Below are 26,385 nucleotides of genomic sequence, written 5' to 3' on the forward strand. Positions count from 1 at the left end.
CTAATGTTTCTGATGATCACAACCAATAATTATAGCTCAGTGTGAGGTGTTAGATGTGCTTTTAGTATTTCTTTGTTGCATTTAATATGCACAAAATGCATAGACTCTGGAAGGTTTCTCATTTGTAGTCTATGCATTTGGGAATTAGAATTATCTCATGCCTGCTAATGAAACTTTGTGGCAAGAGACCCATGGGAGATTCACACATTTGTTGAATATGAGCATCATGCCAAGGGATTAAAGTAGCTGTCTAACTGGATTCTTCTGTAGTGAGACCAGTTGTTACCTTCTCTTATTTTAATATAGTATTGAAATCCACACACATCATTCCACCATGTTGAATATTAGAAGATAGTACATTGACTGATGATGTTGAATGTGTAAGGAATTCATTTTGATTGCTTCCATTGTCATTCCAAGCATTTTTGAATTGACAAAGATAATTAATGTTACATCTCAGAAGTAATTTGTAATAAAACAATGTTATCTGTAGGTAGTTACCACTCTATAAGTTGATATGAAAATATGTAGAGTCATAGAGCTGTACAGCATGGAAACAGACCCTTTGGTCCAACTTGTCTGCACCAACCACATATCCTAAACTGATCTAGTTCCATTTGCTAGCATTTAGCCCATATTCCTTTAAACTCTTCCTATTCATGTACCAATCCAGATACCTCCTAAATGTGGTAATTGTACCTGGCTCAACCATCTTACCTGGCAGCTCGTTCCATTTTGTAAAACCCTCTTTGTGAAAAAGTTTTAAATTGTTCCCCTCTCACCTTAAATCTTTGCGCTCTAGTTCTGGACTCCCCTCCCCTGGGAAAAAGACCTTAGCTATTCAATTCTGTTGCTCAAAGATGTAACTGCTGTTATTGAGCAGTGCAGAATTGATACAAACTGCACAGAAACCTGAATTGGATACATTTCACTGTCCCTTCATCATAAGTATGCCAAAATCCTGGATTCCAGGTGAAGGGTTTTTGACTGAAACATCAGCTCTCCTGCTGCTCGGATGCTGCCTGACCTACTGTGATTTTCCAGCACCACATTCCCGACTCTGATCTCCAGCATCTGCAGTCCTCATTTTCACCTAAAATCCTGGAATACCCTATCTGACAACACTGTGGAAGCCCATTCACCATAACACCTGGAGTGGCTCAAATAGGTTGCTCATTATCATCATCTCAAGACAGTTTGGGACGGACAATAAAAATATGGCTTCTATCTGAGCAACAAATTAAATCAAAACTGAAGCAAGGCCTGTTGCAGATTAAGAAGGGCTGAAGAAGGGCTCATGCCCGAAACGTCGATTCTCCTGCTCCTTTGATGCTGCCTGAGCTGCTGCACTTTTCCAGCAACACGTTTTCAGCTCTGATCTCCAGCATCTGCAGTCCTCACTTTCTCCTATTGCAGATTAATCCTGATCCCAATTTTAACCCAGTTGCTAATAAAAGTTCTATTCTAACTTTAACATTCCTATCATTTTGTAAATTTGCAGTTGTTATTGCTGACAGAAATTCCCATAATACTAATTTTCCCAAATTGTCTTATGCCTCTTTGAGATGTAAACAGCAAACATGACTTACCAAATTTTCAGGCTATGATTTGGGTACTTGTCACATTGTGTTGAGAAGCTGGCAAAAGCTGCATCTGTCAGAACAAAATCCTGCTTCTGTCTTCTCAAAAATATAATCCATATCATGAGATAGACAGTCTAATTGAACACTTCTTCTATTTTACTTCAGTTCCCTGATCTGCCCAATGTCAGGCACTACCTGAGATTTAGAGGGTAATTTAGTGCTCTTTTGCTCATTCTGCTCTACTGTTTTGAACCTGCTGGTGAGAGATACATAACAGACTTGGAAATATTTGAAATTCTGAGGGTGAAGAATCACTGGTGTGAACTCTTGCCTTAGCATATTGTGGCACAGTAGAGTGGTGTCCTGAATAGTTATACCAAATGTTGTCAACTTTCAGCAATCACTTTGATCCAAGCCTTTTTATGTACTGTATCACTATGATATTACTGGTTCAGATTTATGTGATTGCTAACAGTATCTTTTGTAATAACCTGTCTGCAAAGTGAGGAGGAAGGAATCACCGGCTAACTATTAAAACAGGAAACCCAGACTAAAATTCAATGTTTTAGTAAACTTAACTGAATTGCAGACATTCCTTGACTTAATTAAATGAGGTATTTTCTGAATTTGCAATCTTTATTTTCCATGTTGCCAAGTGCTACACCCCATAGTTCTTTTACTGAGACAGCTTATTATCTGACAACCCGATTGAAACAATTTTATTCCAGGATGAAAAGAAGTGGGATGTGTAAGTTCTATATCTGAATGATGTTAGTCAATGTCTACTCTTCTCTCAGTTCTCTAGAGGTCTGATCTAATGTAGGTACGCAATCCTTTATCTCCAAAATTCAAAAAGCTCTGAAATCCAAAATTTTTTTTCGTGGCTTGTGGACAATCATTTTGGCGTGTAAACATGTGACCCAACTCCACACCCACTTGAACCACGTCACTCAGATGTGACTTGGCGGCATGGCCCAGCACTGTCAGATGTCAATTGTGTTTCAGCACTCGTACTATTCACGCATGTGTTTGCTGCTTGGTAATATAGTTTTAATTCCACCGTGAAAATGTCATTTATTCCAAAATCTGAAAAATTATAAATTCCGAGAAACAACTGGCCCCAAGGATTTTGGATAAAGGATTGTGTACCTGTACTACATGCAAGCAGCTGAGCTGTTAGCTCACTATGGCCATTAGCATATATTTCTAGCAAATATCAAAAATGGTTGAGAAATTAACCTTTTTTTCCAAATGCAAGGTGAAGGATTTGTATTCTGTACTTTGAATTGTGCCATGGATTAACATTGTTAGAATATTGAGTACCCCTCAATGTACTTAGCTGACATTTGTATGTGACAGGAAAATCAATCTTAAGACTAAAACAATGATTCTAGCAAGAATTTGGCTCAATGACCCAGAACAGAGCTTTGAAAAGGTTAACGTTTACATTATTTCTCGATATCATTCTGTATCTGGCTTGGCACCATTTTCTGTTTATCTAACAGTAAAATACCTTTGTTTGTTTTAACATTGAAGTACTATATAAATAACGGGAGTTAGTGAGAGAGGTGCCTAGGCAAAACAATAATCAGTATGTAGTTAAGTTAATGAAGACCTGTCATTTAATAGAGGGTCCTTTAATGTATTTCTGATTTAAATAATTTTATAAAGCTTTCCTGCTGTAAAGTCAATCTCCTTCTAAAAATAATCTAAAACGTACAACCACATGATGTTTCTTTCTGTATATATTAACTGGTAAAAATCAACTGTAAGTTTGTTGAATCTGATTTATTCACCTCTCCATTTTCTTTCTACAGTGATATTTACTGTATTATATTTTTATCGCATACTTTTTGCAAGTTTCCCTTCAAACCTGTTGGCTTCTGTGCTGCTTTCTTTGTACTTTTGTGTACAATGCTTGAACTGTGCCTCTTAACTTGAGCTAACATGGTATTGTCATTAATATTTATTAGTGCAGTAATTAGTAAATGTAACAGGGGACATAAACTCAGGCTGACCACCAGGAGGATGAAGGGAAATATTATTAGAATATGGAATACGAAACAGAACTGTGACATCATTTAAAAGAGGATTGAACAAGTGCATGATGTATTTTTCACCTGAAATTTGTGTTCTTTATTATGAACATGGAAAAACAGACTATGTTTTGCTGAGCATAACCATTTTAAATTTCAAGTTTTTCACTCATTGGCTTGAATATTTGTAATGATGGAGAAGATCTCACCTTAGCTAAAATAGCACCAGAGACCTAATTGCTGAAGTCCCAGACACCAATCTAATGTCACCATTTTTGACATAGGGAAATGCATTTGGATTATAGTTTGCAAACTGTGGTTCAGTGAGGTGGTCGTAAATATAAATGTGTATTTGCCTCGTACGAAACAAAACCCAATTTTCACCAGTGGAACATCCAAATTATGGGCTTAACATTTTTCAGCAAAAGATCTAAAGGCTTGAGTTGTTTAGGGAGGGTATAGGACCCTGTTGGAAGGTGGGGTATCCTTTTGAATAGGTCCATGGACAACTTTAAGATAGATAAAATGCCGTTTAGGAAAGGTTAGGTGCTTAGAGTTATTAGAAGTAGAAATGGATGTGTGTAAAAAGTACATAAACTAATTGGAACGGGGCACTATCTTGCAAAAGGAAGATGTAAAGGTCTGGGTAGTATTGGTTGATGGAGCACAATGAGAGAGAAACCATCACTGATCAAGTGGAGAGAATAAGGAAACTGTTTGCCATGACTCTATGATGCAGTGCAATCTCAACTTCGACTTTTGTTTTATATATTTTCTGTATTTTTGTGGTTTTGTTTAATTTCCCTGGTATTTTTATAAGACCCTTGTCTTTTTTTAACATCTATCCCTTGACCCTTGTTTGCAGATGGTAAAAGTGCCAAGGCACAGAGATTTAAAAAAAAAGAGGAAAGAATGAGTGATTTATACCTCTACCAATTTTTTCCCTTTTTTATCCTCTGCTGATTGTGGTGGTTACCAACAGTTCTCCTTAATATGTGAAAATGAGCAGTGAGAATAGGGATTCTCCTTTGCACATAACAGCTTTGCAATCTACATCTAAATGCTTCAGGTTGAACTGAAAAGAAAGTCTATATTTATGCAAACATGGAAACATACAAAATCGGAACAGGAGTAGGTCATTTTGTCCTTTGGATTTGCTCTGCTATTCAAAATGGTCATGGCAGATCCTGCTCTTTTGCCATACCCTTTGATACCTTTAGCTACAAGGAATTTGACTTTTTTTTTCTTAAATATATTCGGTAACTTCATTTCCATGGCCTTCTCTCATAGGGAATGCCTCAAGTTCACCACCAGTGAAGACATTTCTTCTCATCTCTGTCCAAAATTGCCTGTTACATATATGAGACTGTGGTCCCTGGATCTGGACCCCCCGGCCAGGATAAACTTTATTCCTGAATCCAGTGTGTCCAGCCCTGTCAGAGCTTTATACTTTTCAATGAGATCCCTCCCATTCTTCTAAACACCAGTGAATATAGACCCAACTGACCAATTTTCCCCTCATACAACAACCCTTCCAATTCAGAAACAGTCTGGTGAACCTTTGCTGCACTCTCTCTATGGCAAATATATCTCAGGGAGATGAAAACTGCACACGGATGTAGTTTCATCAAGCCTTCATTTGGCTGCAGAAAGACATCCTTGTTCCTGTACTCAAACCCTCTTGTAATGAAGGCCAACATACAATTTGCCTGCCGAGCAGCTTGTTGTACCCGCATGTTTACTTGCAGCAACCAGTGTACAAGGACATTGAAGTCACTTTGTACATCAACTTTTCTCATTCTGTTGCTGTTTCAATAAAACTGTGCCATTCTGTTTTCCTATTAAATTGGACAGTGTCACATTTATCCACATTGTACTGTAGCTGCCGTGTATTAGTCCACACATTCAATTTGTCTAAATCACCCTGATGCCCCCTCTTTGCCCTCCTTGCCACTCCCAACTCCAAACCAAACAGTGAATTAATTGACTTCCAAGTTATGATCATGCTAAAGCACTATGAAAGAATTCTTTATTCAAGATCAACTTGCACAGAATTATCTTCATGGAACCTACAATATAGAAACAGACCATTCGATCTAATTGCCTCATGCCATTGGTTATTTTCCACAAGACCCTCTTTCCAAGCGTATTACCTCCCAGATCCTGTATTCCTCCATTCCCTTTAACCCCTTGCTTGCATCAAATATTTCAAATTTGTCAATAATATCTGCTTCAATAATTCCATGTGATAGGACTAAATAAAGTGCTGAAAAGTGTGTTATTTAGTCCATTAATGACTATCTAGTAGTTATATTTTGTCCTGGAAATGCTCACAACTGAAAATCATCCTCACATCCTTGAATCTATACTTTTGCTTCTCCAACAGGGAAGATCCCTAGTTAGCTCAGTTGTTCCTCCTCATTGCACACACTTAAATGTGTTAAACTCCTTGTTTAAGAAATACACTTTCTCCAATCTTTAAGTTGCATTTTGTAGTATGGAGACTATAACTGCACACGACATTTCAAAGTGCATATTCACATACTGTCTCCTCGAGACAATCTGCAGGATTCTCAGCTCAGCTATCAGAGAATGGGAAGCACGGAAGAGGAAAATCCCAAAATATACTTCCTAAACTTAAAATTCTTTCTACTAGAACCATTTTGAACTGAGCTGCCAAATTAATGAGGGGAAATGAAATGAGACACATACCTGGAGGAGATAGGAGGATCAATTGTTTCAGAAGAGAGTCAGTAAATTACTCGGTATGGATTGGTTCCCTGCTTTCATGTTTGTGTGGTAACAATATTTGTAAAAAATATTCAGAGTCAGGAAAATAGAGAGAGGTGTAAATATTTGGCAAATATGCCAAATAACAGACGTAGAAAGTAAGTCATGTGTGGAAACTATTCTGATATTTGTTAGTCACAACAATGAGCCTAATACTTTGTGTCCTGAAGTCACCAGTGATGACTGTTCTGGCTGGATTCCTCACTGCAGGAGGAGGACATATTGTTTTATGTCATGCTTTGGAATTTCTGTTGTGTGAAAGGAATGACAGTCTCCATCGTAAATTAACATGCTTTCCCCACGAGTTGCTAACCTCCTGTTTTTACCATATGTGCTGTGTTATTTGGCATAGGATAGTTGCTGAATATATTAAAACCAAAGGCTGATTATGTAGTACTGATTAGATCTGTTTGTACAATTTTTCATTGACTTTGCATGTCCGCCTGCTGAGGCATGGACCCCTCAGAGCTGCAGCTAAAATTGCCAAAGTACATTGACAGCATTAAATGATTTATGAAAATGCTTGTCAACTACTTGAACTACTTGAAACATCTTCAGTTGGAATTTATGCTTTTGCAACAGTGTTTTTTTCGGAGCTTGTGCAAGCTTCCAGTTTGTTTGTTCTTGTTGCTCTTTTCGTAATTTTGATGTGCCACAAATGACACCGCAAATCTACTAAGTAAAGCTGTAACTTTATGGTGGTCCCTGATGTGGAAACAACATGCTTGTCTCCTGCATGACAGAGCAAGGTGCAACGAAAGAGAAGTCCCAGGAGAAAAAGAAATGGTGGAATCCCTGGGTAAACCATGCCAAAGGTATTTAATTAATGTCCACTGTATTGTGTCACTTTTGATTAAGAACATTTTAGTTTGTCCTTTGCCTTGAATCCTCAACTTCTGTGTTCCTTTTAAAGCAAGAATTTATTATGGGCACATTTGATGATCACGTGGTGGTATGATTGCTTTAAATGTAGTTTAAATTGATTTTCCATGTACAGTATACCTTACCTGTGGTTTACAATTAGAGGATTACTCATGTCATATGAACCTTTTTTGCAGTTCTGCTGTGTTTGGTTTCACTGCATGGGGTTGATTGAGAGGTGGTTCCTATCCAGTTTTCACCATGGTCTTTTATTGCAAAATGATTAACTCCATCTCATTCTCTCCTATCCACATTTATAGTTCATGGTGTTGTTTCTCTGTATTAGGGTCACAAGTCACAGAGACCTACAGAACAGAAAGAGGCCCTTCAGCCCATTGCGCCCAAACCAGTCAAAAGCAACCACCTAAAATTCTCAATTCCATTCTCCAGCACTTGGTCCAAAGCCTTGTATGCTTTGGCATCACCAGTACTACTTAAACTTTGAGGGTTTCTGCCTCCAATAACTTCACAGGCAGAGAGTCCCAGATTCCCACAACACTCTGGATGAAAAAGTTTTTCCTCACGTCACCTGTAAACATATGCTCATTCCCTTAGATCTATTCTGGTTTCATTTCACAGAGGTGATGACCTGGTGGTATTATCTCTGGACTGCTAACCCAGAAACCCAGGAAATGTTCTGGGAACTGGGGTTGATTCCCACCATGGCAGGTGGTGGAATTTGAATTCAATAAAAATCTGGAATTAAGAATCTAATAATGACCATGAAACCATTATTGTTGATTGTTGGAAAAACCCATCTGATTGACTTATGTTCTTTAGGGAAGGAAACCACAATCCTTACAGGTGACTCCAGAGCCGCAGCAATATGGTTGACTTTTAATTGCCCTCTGGGGTAATTAGGGATCAGCAGTAAATGCTGGGCTAGTCAGTGATGCCCTCAATCCACAAGTTAATTTTAAAAAGGTTCACTGATGAACAAGATAGATCTATAATCACAATCCATTCTTTATCAAAACTGAACCTGATGTGCATTAGTGGTATCCAACTTTGCTCTGTAAGACAAAAATCACAACAAACCTAAAATTAAAACTAACATCAGGTTATATAAATGAAACAAAAGTTGCTAATGTATGCCATCCTGCCATCCTTTCTTTCCAGTACACCACTGCTCCACTTACTCATACATGCATGTATGAGTATAATATGTCAACGTAATAGATATAATATTTATAGATCTGTGTGAATAGATCTATAAAATTTATAGAAGTTTGTGTGTGTGTGTATATTACACACACACACACACACACACATATATATATATATATATAGTTAGAAGTATAAATGTATGTTTTTTTTATCCACAAAACTTGATGCTGCTTTTTTTCAAATTAACATTACTACCTAGCTACGGATTTAACAAATGGCGACCTCTTACTTTGGCTGGAAAACCAGACAGTGTTAAGCAAGTGCCGTTAATTTGGGGGTTTGATCAACTACCTATTACAACCAGGTGGTTTACTCTTCCGCTGTCATTCTGCCTCCTGCAAAGTTCCATTGCAGATTGAATGAGTCAACCCAATAGGATTTTCCAATTGTTTCTCTGACCAACACCCAACTTGCAGAGCGACCTCCACAGGCACTCGAACAGCCCAAATTGTCAGGGCAATTGACATTCATTAGACCAGTCTTGTCCAAAAGGCCTGTGATATTACATATCTCGCTGTGTGCAATTTTGTCTTTGCAAGTATAAAATGCGTGTTGTAATTATTTGGTCAGTAACTACTGAGTGGCTTTCACTATATCGATCACTGAGAATACCAAGATTACCCATGGATGCTTTGTAACCGTATGTGAAATGTGCTCCTATATTTAAAAGGAACAGAATGAGAAAGAGGGCATTCTCTAATTGATGTTCGAAAGTCAAGTCCAATGTTTTAACAATTGCTATTTTACAAATAACTGTCTTATTACTATTGTCATTTTAACTTAGTGTCTTGATAACTTAAATTAACATGCTGTCTTTGCCATTTTAACACTTGTGTTATGACATGAAAACTAATGATGTGCTTTTCTCTATTATTCTCATTTATCTGTGTAGTGCTTCAGTCAGGAGATTATTACCTATTCGAGTCAGACAGTGAAGAAGATGAGGAATGTCTGCAGGAAGAGCAGCAAACTCCTAAACAGAGTGCATTCCAGGTACCACTTAAATAAAATAGCTGCAAACAGGAATTTGCCTTAAAATAATATACACAGATCATAAGAATTTCAGTCCATCAAAGCTGTTCCACTGTTCAATAAGATCATGGTTGATCTGGTTGTGGCCTAAAGTCCACTTCCCCTGGACTTCCTTATCAACCTAAAATCTGTCTAGCTCAGCCTGGAATATATTCAATAACACAGCCTCCCCTACACTTGTTGGATGAGAATTTCAAGATTGATAACCCTCAACGAGAAGAAATTTCTCTTATTTTGAAACTGTGCCCCCTAGTTTTAGACTCTCCTACAAGAGAAAGCACTTTCTCAACATCTACCCTGTTAGGCCATCTCATAATCCTATTACTTCAATAAGAGCACCTCTCTTTATATTAAACACCAATGAATATATGGCCAAACTGCACAGCCTTTTGTCATAAGGCAAAGCCCTCATCTCAGAAGTCAGCCTAATGAACCTCCTTTGAATTGCTTCCAATGGAGGTATATCTTTCATTAGTAAGGAGACCAGGTGAAGTCTTACTAATAATCTTTGTTTGTTGCAAGCCTTTCCTACTTTTATACTACATCACTCTTGCAACAAAGTCATCATATTGTTTGGTCTCCTAATTACTTGCTGTAGTCACATGATAATGTTTGCAATACAGCTGGATCAGTTACAATCATGTAATGGAGCCATTGCATATAATTGCTGATTCACTACCCACGCCACTACTCATTTGCAAGAGCCATAGAGTCAAAAAGCACAGGAACAGACACTTCAGTCCAATCCCTCCCCGCAAACCAATTATGACGACCTTTATCCTGGAACTTCACATGTCATGATGTCATCTAATCCAGGCTATGAATAAGTTTGAGACAAAATAACAGTGTTACTGGTTATTTGTTAATAAACTTTACGTCTGTCTCAATAAGCAAATAAGACAAAAAAAACTGAATGCTGAAAACCTGAAACAAAAACAGAAAATGCTGGAGAAACTCAGCAGGTCTGACAACATCTATGTAGGGAAAGCAGAGTTAATGTTTTGGGCCCAGTGACCCTTCTTCAGAACGGAGGGTAGTTAGGAAAATGTGGGACATAGGCTGAGTATATGGGGTGAAGTGGTGTGAGGTGGAGGAATTGGGTGGGTAAAGGAGTAAATGATGGTGGAAATGATGCTGAGAGAGACAGGCAGAGAAAGGGATGGATGATAATGATCCAAGGACAAAGAAGAGCTGAAAATGGGCTTACCATGCTGAGAGTAGCCAGTGTGACGACAGGGCCTGGGGTGTGAAGGTGGGTAAAGGACATGGAAGACCCTAAAATTATTAAAGTTGATAATGAGGCTTGAGGGCTGCAGGGTCCCCCAAGTCAAAAATGAGATGCTGTTCTCCCAGCTTGTGCTGAGCTTTGCTAGAGGAGTGCAGCAAATCCATGACCCAGATATTACCCAAGGAACAAGGTGGTTGTCTGCCACTTCAGCGCACCCTTCCATTTCCTGGCTAATATTTCTGTAGTGTTTGCAGCTTGGACCGTAGTTCCTCAAACTACAAACACTTATTCAGAATATGTTCATTCTGGATCACCTTGAAGTCCAGCAGCTTCCATATGCTACAGCAGCAGCACACCATCACTACCATATTTGGCCTTATTTATTAATTACTTGAGATTCATCTGTCTGTCTTTTGCTTCTGCTCCGTGAGCCATTGTGGGAAGTTTTCTACAAGAAAGGTTCAATATAAATGCATGCTGTTATTATTGGATCTATAGTATGGAGTGAGCAATAATCAATAAAATATTTTTTTGTGTGTGATTTGCTTAGTTAGCATACCAAGCCTGGATAACAAATGCAAAATTGGCCGTAAAAAAAAGAAATGAACATAAAAGGCAACTTGAGAAGTTTCAGCAAGAGATTGAGATACGTAAGGAGCTGCAGAAAGCAGGTGAGAATTATTATAATGCAACTGGAGTGTTCACAGTCCAGTTTGTACCAAAAGTAACTTTATGAATATAAATAATGTTTTTCTAAATTATTCTTGATCTAACACACTATGACCCACACTCACCTTTTAGTTGGTGGCAAGTTTATTCTGTGTATCAGAACAATGAGGTTGGAGGTTGCCATAAATTGGCTTTTGAGCCAAATTATTAAAAAAAACTTAAAAGAGGTCAGACCTCGCTGGTGAAGTGTTTTGAGAAATCAATCACTGAAAGTATCACACAACTGTCCAGTGAACAAGTATTTGTGGAATGAGTCTGCAATCAAGTGAGTCTACTGAAGGATGATGGGGCTGGGGATTGAAGGCTATGAGATTGGGGATCAGGTCTGGGAGCAAGGAATGTTAGCATTCAATAGGGGGCAGCTACATGGGTTCCTTCAATAAGGGATTAGAAGGAGTGTTTTCACTCCTTCTGGTTTCATGTTCAGTTAGACTACCTGACTTTCTTACTGTGCCTTGTAGATAACTCCATGGTTTGGGTTTCCTAAGAACTGACAACACCCTCTCAGGGCTGACAGATTTTGATCTGGGATCTCTAGTAGGCATTAGGGTCCATATTAACACATGCAAAGGTCCTAATGCTTCCACTGTGTTTAACAAAGCATCAATATCCTTATCCAAAATGGCAAACAGCGCATTGAATCCTGGAGGTGTACATATGCTTCCTGTATGTGCCATGTTAAATTGCCCATAGTGTTCAGGGATGTATAGGTGAGGGATAAAAGTAGAGTAATGGGGAATGGGTTTGGGTGGGATATTCTTCGGAAGGTCAGTGTGGACTTGCAGGACCGAAGGGCCTGTTTCCATATTGTAGGGAAGCTTAAAACAAAAAGCCACACTGGGATCTTAGTTGTTCAAGTAGATCTTTAAAAACAGATGCTGAATAATTTCTGAGCTCAGTTATTGTGTCAGGCCAAAAAGTAAAATTATATTTGTTCATATCTGTGCATGTAATTTACATTCAGTTTTGAAGAGTAGCACCAGAACAAAAAATCATCAACTATAAACTAACTTCATGCCATTTTTCGCTGATGCTGTTGAAGATCTTAATTTAAGCGTGAAAATTATAAGTTGACTCTCCTGCATTAAATATGTGGGTGCCAAGGTTTTGCAATATTTTCAACACTCTCCCTAAAGGAGGTGGAAGTGTGGAGAAACATCCTGGAAATTGATGAGGACCAGATAATACCGGGTTATGAATGTGCTGAATCCCCGCCCTCATTGGCAGTTCCTGCAGGGTCTCGATTTGGACAAAATCTCACTCTACCAATTAACCAAGCCAGGCGGGGTATAGTTAGGATGTTGTGGGGAAAATCACCAGTGTCAGAGTCAGAATCAGTATTCAATGACAAGAGTTTATTGTACAAAGAAACCGGAGCTCCAGGGAGAGAGAGAGAGACCTCCGGCAGCATGGCTGTCAGCTGTGAACCTTCTCTCACCCTCTGAGCAGATATCACGATATTTTATACATTTCATGGTATAATGGTCCAAATATTGAGTCTTTGTTTGTACAGCATGTTTTGTTTACAGAAAACATTACAGTCATTGTCAGTTTCAGAGGAATGTTACGGAGTCATTGTCAGTTTCAGCAGCTGTGCAGAAGTCCCTTGCTGCCGTAGTTGGTCGTGATCGTTCTTCCTGAGACGGAAGATCATTTTCCATTACTTCAGATCTGAAGTATTAACACTTGTACAAAAGCAGTCTCAGGTAGTTAACATTTCTGTTGAAGGTGGTGGCAGTAGACGTTACTGATGTGTATTATCTCCCCCACTTGCCTGAAATTAACCATCTATGTTCTGTGTCTATTGTGCTGGTATCCTGTTGGCCTTAGACAGTATCTGTGTATGCTTTGCTACTTTTCCATGTAATGGCTCAGAGGCCATCTTGTGTGCTAAGTGACAAACTTACGGCTCAGCGGCCATCTTGTGCCTGTGTGCTCTGTATCAGCATGCCCCATATCAACTCCCACTTCAAGGGTGAGTATCTCACAGGCTTGGAGTTCTCTTGGTTCCCTACCTGGATCCACTGGGTGGGCAATACACTGGATAAATAAACATATATCTTCCTCCCAGCTAGTATCCTTCCGTGGTTTATCAAAAATTGGCTGCCATCTGTGGCCCTAATAAATAAGGTTTGACAAAAATGAATTGTAAAAGTGGATGACTCAAAACTGTGGAAGAACAACTGGCCAGTGCCAGTTCTCCTGCTTTCTTTAATGTAGGAGGCAAAAACGAAGTGCCCATTGTAGCAATGAATGGTTGCTAACACCATTCAAATAAAGGAAGCAGCTCTGACTCTCTATTCTCTGATTTACCCATGTAAATGCTAGGCTGGCCCATCGCAGTGCTCACACCAAGGCCAAATGCCCTATGCATGTTCAAGCCTATAATTGCATTCTGAGAATATTGGCATTATTAAATGAACTGCTATTTCTGCATTTGTATCAATGCTGATAACCTTTACAATTGGGATAGCCAATGTACAAACCTTTCAATTGAAATTATGTTGTGTATTTCCAAATTATGTAAAGGGAAATAACCCCCAAAATTGGATGTTTTTAGATTGTAGACCTGAATATTCCATTAATAGAATTCCAGACACAGCCGACTCAGTGGAAACGAAAGATTCGAATGGGCAGCTCCACTGCAAGTAGAACCCTCTGAAAGGAACCGTGAAAGCTGGATAATTTGGGGAGCTCACTTCAGTTAAGCTAATAATCACCCAGGAAATGTCAGAGGATTAAAAACTTGGTCTAATGCATGGGTAACTATTTAGGCTGCCTCTGCCCTGCACCAACTACTCCCCTCCCCTCAAAAGATGCACACTTCCAAAACCCCTTTTCCACCTCCCCTGAACTCTTACACCTGAGATCCTTGTCAACTATCCCCAACCCTGACCAGAACGACCGCCCAACAAGATCTCACCTTCCCCATAGCCCCAGGATCTGACAACACCTCCAGCCCCTCACACCTTTCTCTCTGTTAAATCCTACACCTTTCTCCCTGCTGGGCCCCACACACCATCCCTCACTGGCTCTGACACTCCCCTCTCCCCCACCAGCAGACCTGACACTCCCTCTCCCTTTCTCTAGATCCTGATCCTGATACATGCTGCGTACACTTACCTGGCATCCTAACCCATTGACCAACTGCCATCCTAAACATATCAATATTTGAACTCTCTGCTACCTCCTGTCAAAGTGGCCGGTGGTTGCTGGACATTAAATCTCAGGGCACAGCAACTAACCGCTGTAAAAGGGAACATGGATTGACTTTTGCCACAATCCTGCACCAAAGAGGAGATGTGTTGATTTCAGGTACAGTCTGCATTTCATAGGAGCCAGGATCAGAATTGTCAGCTCAAGATGTGAAGCTCTGCACTGATGAACAAGAATAAGTGACAGTATGACTGAGATGGACATTCCTCGAAATAGCCTGTATGTTTTTGCTATTCTCTTGCTTTTCTATCACTGCTCTTTGCAAGTGACTGTAGACTGGAGAAATAGGTAAAAAAGAAGGTTGCAATTTCAGAAAATTGTAAATTTGAATATTGTAACTTCAATACATGTGATTTTCTTTTGATGCCAGAGTGTAAACCTACCAAGGTATCACTAAGTCATGCAAAGGTTAATTGTTCCTATTATTTTCTGGAATAGATTTTCATAGCTATTGGGAGAAACTGAGGACTGCAGATGCTGGAGATCAGAGTCAAAGAGTGTGGTGCTGGAAAAGCACAGCCGATTAGGCAGCATCCGAGGAGCAGGAGAATTGACATTTCGGGCATAAGCCCTTCAACAAGACTGATGAAGGACTTATGACTGAAACATTGGATGCTGCCTGCTCCTTGGATGCTGCCTGATCAGCTGTGCCTTTCCAGCGGCACACTGTTTGACTTTCATGGCTATTGAAAAATGTTTAGAGGTGTTATTAGCATTGCCTATTAATGTTTCAATAGAGGAAATAAATGCATAAACAAATGTGTAACTCTTCACTGGCACCTTCCAGGAGTAACAGAAAGAACAGAAGCATCAATACAGGAAACCTCTATTCTGGATGATGATGCGAGCGAAGAAGAAATACCCTGTAAGCAGAAACTTCACAAAGGTTCTTCATTGTTGCAGTTTACACAATATCCATGAAATTGGGTTAATGTACAATAACCTTTGTAAAATTTGTCTAGAGGCTATGTATGGCATAATTTTATATTACTAGGTAAAAACAAGGGGTGCAGATGCTGGAAACCAGATTCTAGATGAGAGTGGTGCTGGAAAAGCACAGCAGTTCAGGCAGCATTGGTGGATGTGCAGCTAAAACTTTGATGGATGTGGAAGGCTCCTTTGGGGCGTTGGAAGGAGGTGTGGGCGCAGGTTTTGCAATTCCTGCGATGGCAGGGGAAGGTGCCAGGATGGGAGGGTGGGTTGTTTGGGGGGCGTGGGCCTGACCAGGTAGTCACGGAGGGAATAGTCTTTGCGGAAGGCGGAAAAGGGTGGGGAGGGAAATGTATCCCTGGTGGTGGGGTCCGTTTGAAGGTGGCAGAAATGTCGTCGGATGATTTGGTTTATGCGAAGGTTGGTAAGGTGGAAGGTAAGCACCAGGGGGGTTCTGTCCTTGTTACTGTTGGAGGGACAGGGTCTGAGGGTGGAGGTGTGGGATCTGGACAAGATGCGTTGGAGGGCATCTTTAACCACATGGGAAGGGAAATTGCGGTCTCTAAAGAAGGAGGCCATGTGGTGTGTTCTGTGGTGGAACTGGTCCCCCTGGGAGTAGATATGGCGGAGGCGGAGGAATTTGGGAATACGGGATGGCATTTTTGCAGGAGGTAGGGTGGGAAGAGTTGTAATCCAGGTAGCTGTGGGAGTCGGTGGGTTTGTAAAAAATGTCGGTGTCAAGTCGGTCGTCATTAATGGAAATGGAGAGGTCCAGGAAGGGGAGGGAGGTGTCAGAGATGGTCCAGGTAAATTTAAGGTCAGGGTGGAATGTGTTGGTGAAGTTGATGAATTGCTCAACCTCCTCGCGGGAGCATGAGGTGGCGCCAATGCGGTCATCAATGTAGCAGAGGAAGAGGTGGGGAGTGGTGCTGGTGTAACTACGGAAGATGGACTGTTCTACGTAGCCAACAAAGAGACAGGCATAGCTGGGGCCCATACAGGTGCCCATGGCTACCCCTTTGATCCGGAGGAAGTGGGAGGATTCAAAGGAGAAATTGTTAAGGGCGAAGGCCAAACGAATGAGCATGTCGGTGGAAGGGTACTGTTGGGGACATTGGGAGAGTAAGAAACGGAGGGCTTGGAGGCCCTGGTCATGGCAGATGGAGGTGTAGAGGGATTGGATATCCGTGGTGAAGATGAGGCGTTGGGGCCAGGGAAACGGAAGTCTTGGAGGAGGTGGAGGGCATGGGTGGTGTCTCGAACATATGTGGGGAGTCCATGGACTAGGGGGATAGGACAGTGTCGAGGTAGGTAGAGATAAGTTCAGTGGGGCAGGAGCATGCTGAGACAATGGGTCGGCCAGGGTGGTCAGGCTTGTGGATCTTGGGAAGGAGGTAGAAGTGGGCAGTGCGGGGTTCCCGGACTATGAGGTTGGAAGCTGTGGGTGGGAGATCTCCTGAGGTGATGAGGTTCTGTATGGTCTGGGTGATGATGGGGAGTGGGGTCATGGTCAAGGGGGGGGTAGGAGGAGGTGTCTTCAAGTTGGTGTCTGGCTTCAGCGGTGTAAAGGTTAATGCGCCAAACCACCACTGCACCCCCTTTATCCGCTGGCTTGATGGTGAGGTCAGGATTGGAGTGGAGGGCTGTGCGTTGTGAGGGTGAGAGGTTGGAGTGGGGGAGGGGGTAGACAGGTTGAGGCAGTTATGTCCCGGTGGCAGTTGGAAATGAAGTGATCGTGGTCGGGTAAGAGGCCAGTGTGTTGGAGGTGGGCGAAGGGGTCCTCGGAAGGTGGGCGGGAGTCCTGATTGTAAAAGTAAGCTCAGAGGCAGAGGCAGTGTAAGAAGTGTTCGGTGTCATGGTGTGTATTAAATTCATTGATGCGTGGGCAGAGGGGGATGAAGGTGAGGCCTTTGCTGAGGACTGATCGTTCGTCCTCAGTGAGGGGGAGGTCTGGAGGGGTGGTAAAAACTCGGCAGGGCTGGGAGCTGGGACCCGGTGTGAGTGTGGAGCTGGGAGTGGGGGCGGAGCCTGTTACTGGAGTGGGTGTGGTGGTGGGGGGATTGGGGGTGGAGTCATGAGCAGGGGTGGTGTTCCCCTCAGGGTTCTATACGTAGGCTGTTAAAACAAAGCTTTATTAATAGAGAACTAGAGTATCAAAACAATGAGTTATGCTAAAATGATAGAAAACTCCCATTAGGCTTCAGCTAAGGTTTTGCAACTAATTCTAGAATTTACCCTTTCAGAAGGATGTCAAAGCCCTGGAATACGTGCTGAGGAAATTCACTCAAATGGTTTCAAACAGGAGGAGTTTCAGTAACATTGAGAGACTGGAGAAACTGAGCTTATTCTCTTTGGAGGAGAGAAGATTTGATGGTTCAAGCTCAGGAATAGTTTGGCAGAGTAAATATGTAGAAGCTGTTTCCAGTGGCAGAATGATTGGCAACCAGAAGACACAGATTTTAAATAGTTGGCAATGAGCCAGAGGAGAAATGAGCTAACAATTGTTTGTGCAGGTTTTGTTGTAATCTGGAATCCATATCAGAGAATGTGAAAGAAGCAGATTCAATATCAACTTTCAAAAGGGAATAATTAAATAGGAGAAAGTGAGGACTTCCTGATGAAGAATTTATGCTCGAAACGTTGACTCTGCTGCTCCTCGGATGCTGCCTGACTGGCTGTGCTTTTCCAGTGCCACATTCTTCGACTTTCAAAAGGGAATGTTAGCATTTGAAAAGAAATGTTTTCAAGGCTACAGGAAAGGAGTAGGGCAGAGAAATTAATTGGATAGATTTACCAAATGATGGCCTCCTGTGCTGTATCACTCCATGATTCACTAGTGAAATATGTTGATATGGCACAGTAAGTCTAATAACAGCCTGTGGTTCTTGTCTTTCAGCTAAGAGCAATGTTGTTCAGCGTATAATGGATGTTCTGAGATTTCTCTGGGTCCTCTTCTTAGCCATGGTGGATGGACTGACACAGTGGCTGAACACCCTCGCTCAGCAGTACCTTGATACTTCTACTGTTCTGTGGGTTGAACGGCACTTATTGACTGAGAAACTTGCACGTGTAAGTAGCTGAATTAGACCATCAAGAAATAATTATTCTTTACCTGCAAGATAGTCTTAAAACCAAACAAATACAAATACAAATTCAAAGCACATTTTCTCACCTAATGCAGTCATATAGTCATCATCAAGACCTCTCCCTCTTTCCTAATTGGTGCCAGTCTTAAAATGAAATGCATGTCATGGAATAAATAAATAAGAAATAATGTTTATTTCATAGTTGAACCAATGTATCAATCTTTATTACACTTTATGATACCAGACAAAATTGCCAACTTTATGTAATGATCCTGGACAAGATCACCAAATTATGTGACATCTGGTCAGGGAACTTTATTTTTAAAATAGACAAAATGTAAGATCCAGGGGAGAAAGCATGAGATTCCATGATTTTAAACAAACAACAGTTACTCAGTAAGTTAGAACAGTAATGCAATCTATAATATAGACACAACCTACTTCAAACACAGTAGTAAATATGGGTACTCTACTGTGATCAAACATCCCACACCACCCCCCCCCCCCCTGCCCAAGATGTTAATAACATAGTAGATCATCAAATCTCAATAATTTTCACAAGATATTATAATTCTTCTCTTTTGGCGACTGGCCTTAAAACTCCCACTGAAGAGCTATTCTGTCATAGACTGCCTCAGCGACTGCTCTTGTTCTGATCAACCTCCTGTTCTTGGTTTGCACTGCCATGGACATTAAAACTGCATTCCAGTATTCACCCACCAGCACAACTCCAGCTTCACTGAGCGAGACATGTTCCTAGGTTCTCCCTGAGCTCTCATCCTGCTTGATTGTATGAGGCAAATACTGTTCGTGGACCTTTTAAACCTCACTCTGATAGATGCATCAAAGTATTAATGGGTTACAGGCTTCTTCCAATGCCTTCCCAATTTTCTTTAATACAGATAGTGGCATTTCTGCTTCAACTGCCCAGAATCACTTGTGATTACCAACTCTAACCTCTTAGCTACCTATCAACTCCTAAAACTACTTCCTAACCGTGCCCCTAACCAGAACTATCCAACTACTCTTGACTCGATTCAGCATTCCACATGCCCTTTCTGTGTGTCCCTTGAACTGCTTTATGGTGATTTATTGAAAACCTTGAAAAGCCCTCTGCTGTTGTAGATCAGAACTGAATGTTGCCATTGAACTTAAATTTCAATATTGTACTCCGTAAATGTTATTTTCACACAGAATGTTGAAAAATAGATTTTACCATAACTTGGGCAAGACTTTTCTCCTTACAGTACATAAATTTTAACGCATATATATTGAATGTGGGTTTGGAAAGTTTCATAACTGCTGAAGTACACAGTACTTGTTTATTTTTATCATCAATTTTCATCACCTTTTCAGGGTGAGGAAGTACAAGAATATCTGGAGGGTCTTTATGAAACACAAGAGCAGAGTAATGAAACACTGTTGCAGAATAACAGGCCTGAACAATCAACAGATGGGGATGGTCCACAGCTCACCAATACATCAAGGCAGGTGCATAAATACATTTTATTAGGCATGTAATTTGTAGTGTTGATTTGCACTTAGATGAAGTATGGAGAAATTAGGTGGCATTTGCCTGGCCAGGGCTGAGGTGAATAGAAAGCTCTCTCTAGCCCTCTGAAGTATGAAGCCTTGAGGATTTTCACTCCTTGGCTTTACTGTGCGGGAATCTGATATTAGATAACAAGAGGTTATGATCAAGGACCCAGTTGAACAATCCTTGGCAGTAAGGCACATGTTAGAGGAGTTCCTGCTTCTAGTTCACAAAGAAGATCCTTCAGATCTCTTAAAACACATGTTCCTCTTCTCAATGGATGTGACCGAGCCAGTTGGATATGATGGGGGAAAAAAAAACAAGGAACTACGGATGCTAATTATCAGAAACAAAAGCAGAAATCGCTGGTGAAACTTAGCAGCTCTGGTAGCATCTGTGGAGAGAAAGCAGAATTAATAATTTGTGTCCAGTGACCCTCCTTCAGAACTGATTGTAGCTGGGAAAGGTTAGTGTATATACTGAAGATATGACATTGGTATGCATGCTGGAATGGGGTTTGAGGGTGTGAAGGGTCTATATGATAGGTGGGTATGGTGCCCAGAGAGAGAAACACAGTTGGGAAGACAAAGAAATGGATCAAGGTATGAGGATCTCTTAAGGAATTATGTAGAGTCCTCGACTACATCACTGGAACCTGATTTGCATAATTGCAAAGCAAGTGGAACAGGAATAGGCCATTCAGCCCCTTTAACACAATCTGCCATTCAACATGCTGATCACCCACCTCACTGCCATCTTCCTGTCTTTCTCTGTATCCCTTGATATCTTTAATATCTGGCAATCTGACAATTTCTGAATTGTATATCCCCAGTGACTGACTCTCCTCAGCCATTTGCAGTGGAAAATTTCAGATTCACCACACTCTGAGTGAAGAAATTTCTTCCCATCACATTCCTTTGTGTCCTTCCCTTTATTGTGAGATTCTGTCCCAGTTCTAAATGTCCCAAGTGGGAGTAATATCATATGAAAGTTTTTACCATACAATTTTTCAAATTATATTCCATCTGTCTTGTTCTTGTTCTGACTTAAATTGTCTGCTGGTTGCATCTTCAAAACAACCCTAACAGGTTTAAAAAACTTGATTTCCATAAATCCACATTGACTCTGCCTAATCCTACCATTATTTTCAGAGTGTCCCAGCTATTATGTCATTTATATCAGATCACTAGCATTTTCTCTACTAATGTCAAGTTAACAAATCTGTTGTTCCTGTTTTTCTCCCTCAGTTTTTTTTAAAAGGCAACAATCCAGAGTTTATTGTGCAAGAGATGAGCAGGCCATGCACAGGAAGTGATCCCTTTAAAATACACACTCACGTTGCTATGCGGCAATCCTAGTAGGACAGTGCAATGCATCAATCAGGTCATGGACTAGAAAAGGAACGTTTCATAACTCTTACAGAAAAGACCATGCTTGCTCATTTGAGACTCTCAGAACAGTAGCAACATCTGTGGGGATAAAATAATGGGGCATATTAAATAATAATGGGGGACACTGTTTCAAAATCTCTCCTTTGTTTCTGCCAAAGAGATTTTTTTAATGGGTTCAGAGAAGAAATTGTCAAATTTTAGCCAGTGGTTAACAATTTATGTAGGCAAAAGTGAGGACTGCAGATGCTGGAAACCAGAGTTTAGATCAAAGTGATGCTGGAAAAGCACAGCAGGTCAGGCAGCATCCGAGGAGCAGGAAAATCGACGTTTCGGGCAATTAATGTTATTCTGTCCCCAGTTGGAAATATCCCAAATTGGAGTAACATCCTATGAAAGGGACCAATTGGCCCCTTAACAACCTTGCCACTTAGGCTGCTTAATACCAGGGATAGAAGGTTCACTGATTTTCCCTCTCCACAAATATTACTAGAGCTGGTGGCCATTTCTGCAGTTACTGATTTGATTTCCAATTTCCTGTTTTGTTTTTTCCTGGGACAAGGTGTTCCATGTTTCCCACAGAAAGTCAAGCAGAGGCCCAAGGAGGTTCCAACAGTGACAAATTTAAATTTGTGGAAGTGAGTGCAATTAGGGTAGACCTTGTTCACTGATGAGAACAAGTTCAGCCACATGGAGACGGAGGAGGTAAATGGTGGTTGTGGATTATTGGCCCTTCATTCAAGGAAGAAAGAGAAGATCAGCCAAATTATCTCCCTTGAAAATTCCTACTTTGTAGGGGATTAAGGTATAGAGGCACTGGATGCCAATAGAGGGCACAGGCTAGTGCTGCATCAGGAAACAAACCTTTAATGAAATGTTAAGAACAATTTTTCAGTCCAATTTCATGATGACAATTTTCTTAATGCAGTAGTTCTGAAGAGCAAGAATCATCCCTGATGATCCATGAGGAAGGGGAGTCCCAGGAACTGGTTCCTGATTGCAGCACAAAATCTAACATCAAGGAAGAAAACTTGACTGTGGATTCACTAGAAACAGCCAAGTTTGACACAGAGTCAGAGGAGCAATCATTTCAGCCCATTCCTCGTACCAGAACAGCGAGTGAACTGCTTGCAAGCAGGTACAAAATTAACTCATAAAAAGAGGCAATGTTCCAAATAGGCCACATATATCTGTGGTCAAGACTGAGTCAATTCCAATAAATTGTTGGATATTCTACTTTAACTTGGAATATTACCCTGACTCAAAGCGATTAACATGCTTCCTTTAAGAACTGCAGTTTCACAAAGGTCCAAATTATTTGTTGAAAGGTTGCCAAATCTTTTCTTCATACACTCATTCAGGATAAATGCAAGAGTGTCAAATTTCAAATAATCATACCAATTTATAGGACCAGATTAAAGACCGATGATTGATTGGCAGGTTGATCCAAAATGGCTAAGCATGAGCATGGAAAAAGCAATGAAAACTTAAGGCTCCCTCAACTTCCAGGAAATTCAAAAAAGGTACAAGGTTTGTTTGCAGAGAATGGGTCCCTGCGTCTGAATGCATATTGCTTTTAGAAAGTCTGATGATCCATGTTCAAATCTCAACTGATGTTCCTAAAATTGCACCCTAGAGTTGTTCTTTACACGTTTAAGATTGTCAGCAAGTGTTCCCTAAATACAAAATGATATCTAACGGTGGACATTTTGTTTTGGGTTTTATAAACATGGGCTGTGTTGAGTGTGTACTCTGCCTATTACAGGTTACTGACGGAAGAGTTTAGAAGGATGAGGAGGTATCTGATTAAACTTACAGAATACTGAGAGGTCTAAATAGAGTGGATGTGGAGAAGATCTTTCTGCTAGTAGGAGTGATTAGGACCGAGGGCACAGCCTCAGAGTGAAGGAACAACCCTTTAGAATTGAGTTTAGGAAGAATTTCTTCAGCCAGAGGGTGGTTAATCTGTGGAACTCATTGCCACAGAGGGCTGTGGAGGCCAAGTTATGGAATGTATTTAGGACAGACAGATTACTACGGAGATCAAGGGTAACAAGGAAAAGGCAGGAGAATGGTGCTGAGAAACATGTCAGCCATAATTGAATGACAGAGTAGGCTTGATGGGCCAAATGGCCTTGTCTTGCTCCTATATATTATGGACTTATGGTCTTATGGAATATATTTTTTGATTTGTTCAGCCTATGTACCTGTTATCACATTGGTATGACACTGAAATTGGCACATGCTGTTACTCAATTGTGTGGGAGGTAGAATGTCTTATTGGACTAATCATACAATTCTGTTAATGGGAATTACCACCTCATAGCCCCTATATGTGTACTCATTTTAGCAACATCCAAACTATTTGTACTTTTTCCCTACCTTAACAAAAATCTGCAATAAAAGATATCCTTGTTAAGCAATTGAGTTAAATAATTCTCTTTCAGAGGTGTGATGTACAAAAGATAAAGTTACATGGTATCAGGGTGAGCTGGCAAGATGGATATAGAACTGGTTTAGTCATAAGAGATCGAGGGTAGCTGTGGGAGGATGCTTTTCTGAACAGAGGTCTGTGAGTAGTGGTATTCCACAGGGATCAGTGCTGGGACCTCTGCTGTTCATGGTCTACAAAAATGATTTGGAGTAAAATGTTGCTGGTCTGATTGGTATGATATAAAGATTGGTGGAGTTGTGGATAGTGAGGAGGATTGTCATAAGATACAACCAGATATAGATTAGTTGGAGGCATAGGCAGAAAAATGGTAGATGGATTTTTAAAATCCAGACAAATGTGTGGTGATGCATTTTTGGAAGTCAAGTACAGGTGACAATTATACAGTGAATGAGAACCCTTCGGAGTACTGATATGCAGAGGGGTCTGTGTGTGCTGGTCCACACATCATTGAAGGAAGCAGTGCAGGTAGATAAGGTAGTAAACAAGGCCTATGGCATACTTGCTTTCATTGAAAGGGGCACTGAGTATAAGGATAGGCAAGTTATGCTACAGCTTTATAAAACTCTAGTTAGGCCACATTTAGAATATTGTATACAGTTCTGGTCACCACGCTACCAGAAGGATGTGGATGCTTTGGAGAGACCACATAAATGGTTTACCAAGACATTGCCTGGTATGGGGGATTTTAGCTATGAAGAAATATTGGATAGAGTGAGCAGGTTTTTGCTGGGATGCAGGAGGTTGAGGGATGATCTGATAGAGGTTTGTATGATTGTGAATGGAATAGATAGAGAGGATAGTATGAGGCTTTTCCCAGAACAGAGGGGTCAATTAGTAGGGGACACAGGTTCAAGATGGGGGGGGTCACGGTTTAGAAGAGATGTGCAAATAAGTTTTTTGCACAAAGAGTACTAAGTGCCTGGAACGTGCTGCCTGGGGTGGTGATGGAAACAGACACAATATCAGCATTCAAGAAATGCTAGGAAGAATACTTGAAAATGTAGGGAATAGAGAAATACAGATCCTGTAAGTAAAGACAGTTTTAGCATGGAAGGGCACAGGCTTGGAAGACCAAGGGATCTGTTCCTGTGCTATGTTGTATTTTGTTTTGTTCTTCTTTGTTTCTTTGCAGTTCCTGAGATCATTTTTGCATTGTTCATAGAAATGTATTGAAAATGTGCTTTAACTTCCTATTTCAGTGCTTGGTATAATCATCTTGTTATAAGAAATACACAGGGTATTGCAATTGAAAATAAATGCTGGTGTTAACAACAGTTAACTCAAAATGGAAATGGTTCTATTTGGCAAATTGGATCCAAGACTGGTTTAGTGGCAAGAGACAGAGAGTGATGGTCAATGAGTGTTTCTGTGATTTGGAAGCTGTGTCCGGTTCAGTGTTGGGTCATTTGCTGTTTATAGTGTACATTAATAACCTAGGCATGAGCATAGATGATTTGATCATTAAGTTTGCAGTTTACACCAAAATTTGTGTTGTGGTAAACAGCAAGGAGCAAAGTTTTAGACTACAGGATGATATAGATTGACTGGTCAGATGGGCATAACCTTGGTAAATGAAATTTAATCCTGAAAGGTGTGAGGTGATATATTTTGGGAGGACCAATGAGGCAAGGAAATATACAATGAATTATAGGACTGTAGGAAGTACAGTAGGACCTTAATATCCATGTTGAAACTTTATTGCTGGCAGCTGGAAAGTTAACTAAGGTGGTTAAGAAGGTATATGGAATATTTGTTTTTATTAGTCAAGACATTGAATACACACGCGCGATGTTTATGATGGGGACATATAAAATGGTAGTTAGGCCACAACTGGAGAACTGTGTGCAGAGGAGATTTACCAGGATGTTGCCTGGACTAGAATGAATCAGCTATGAAGAGAGGCTAAATAGGGTGAGGTCATTTATCTTGGAGAACTGAAATCTGATGGACATCAATAAAGTTGTGAGGGGCATACATAGAAAGACATTTTTCACTTTAGTAAAGGAGTAAACAAATAGGAGACACAAATTTAAGGTAAGGTGCAGAAACTTTAGGGGGGAATTACGGAAAATGTTTTTCACCCAGAGGTTGGTGGAAATCTGGAACTCACTGCCAAAAAATGTGGCAGAATGGGAACCATTACGACATTTAGGAAGTATTTCGATGAATACTTGATACATTATGGCATTCAAGGCTATGGGCCAAGTGCTGGAAAATGGGATTAGAATAGATAGGTGCTTAATGACCAGCATGGATAGACACATTCATATAACATGGAAACAGGCCCTTC

General features: G+C 40.6%; 1 protein-coding gene across 1 annotated transcript in view; it reads left to right on the forward strand.

Annotated features, from left to right (window-relative positions):
• Positions 1–26,385, forward strand: part of piezo1 (piezo-type mechanosensitive ion channel component 1) — a 263,867-nt gene that overhangs the window by 185,760 nt on the left and 51,722 nt on the right. The window contains exons 32-38 of the mRNA XM_043707516.1: positions 7,153–7,224; positions 9,390–9,490; positions 11,308–11,428; positions 15,490–15,567; positions 18,529–18,701; positions 20,075–20,205; positions 22,569–22,778. Of these exons, the coding sequence (XP_043563451.1) occupies positions 7,153–7,224; positions 9,390–9,490; positions 11,308–11,428; positions 15,490–15,567; positions 18,529–18,701; positions 20,075–20,205; positions 22,569–22,778 (886 nt within the window). The remainder of the gene's footprint in view (positions 1–7,152; positions 7,225–9,389; positions 9,491–11,307; positions 11,429–15,489; positions 15,568–18,528; positions 18,702–20,074; positions 20,206–22,568; positions 22,779–26,385) is intronic.

The sequence above is a fragment of the Chiloscyllium plagiosum genome, chromosome 17, assembly GCF_004010195.1.
Source record: "Chiloscyllium plagiosum isolate BGI_BamShark_2017 chromosome 17, ASM401019v2, whole genome shotgun sequence".
Lineage (NCBI taxonomy): Eukaryota > Metazoa > Chordata > Chondrichthyes > Orectolobiformes > Hemiscylliidae > Chiloscyllium > Chiloscyllium plagiosum.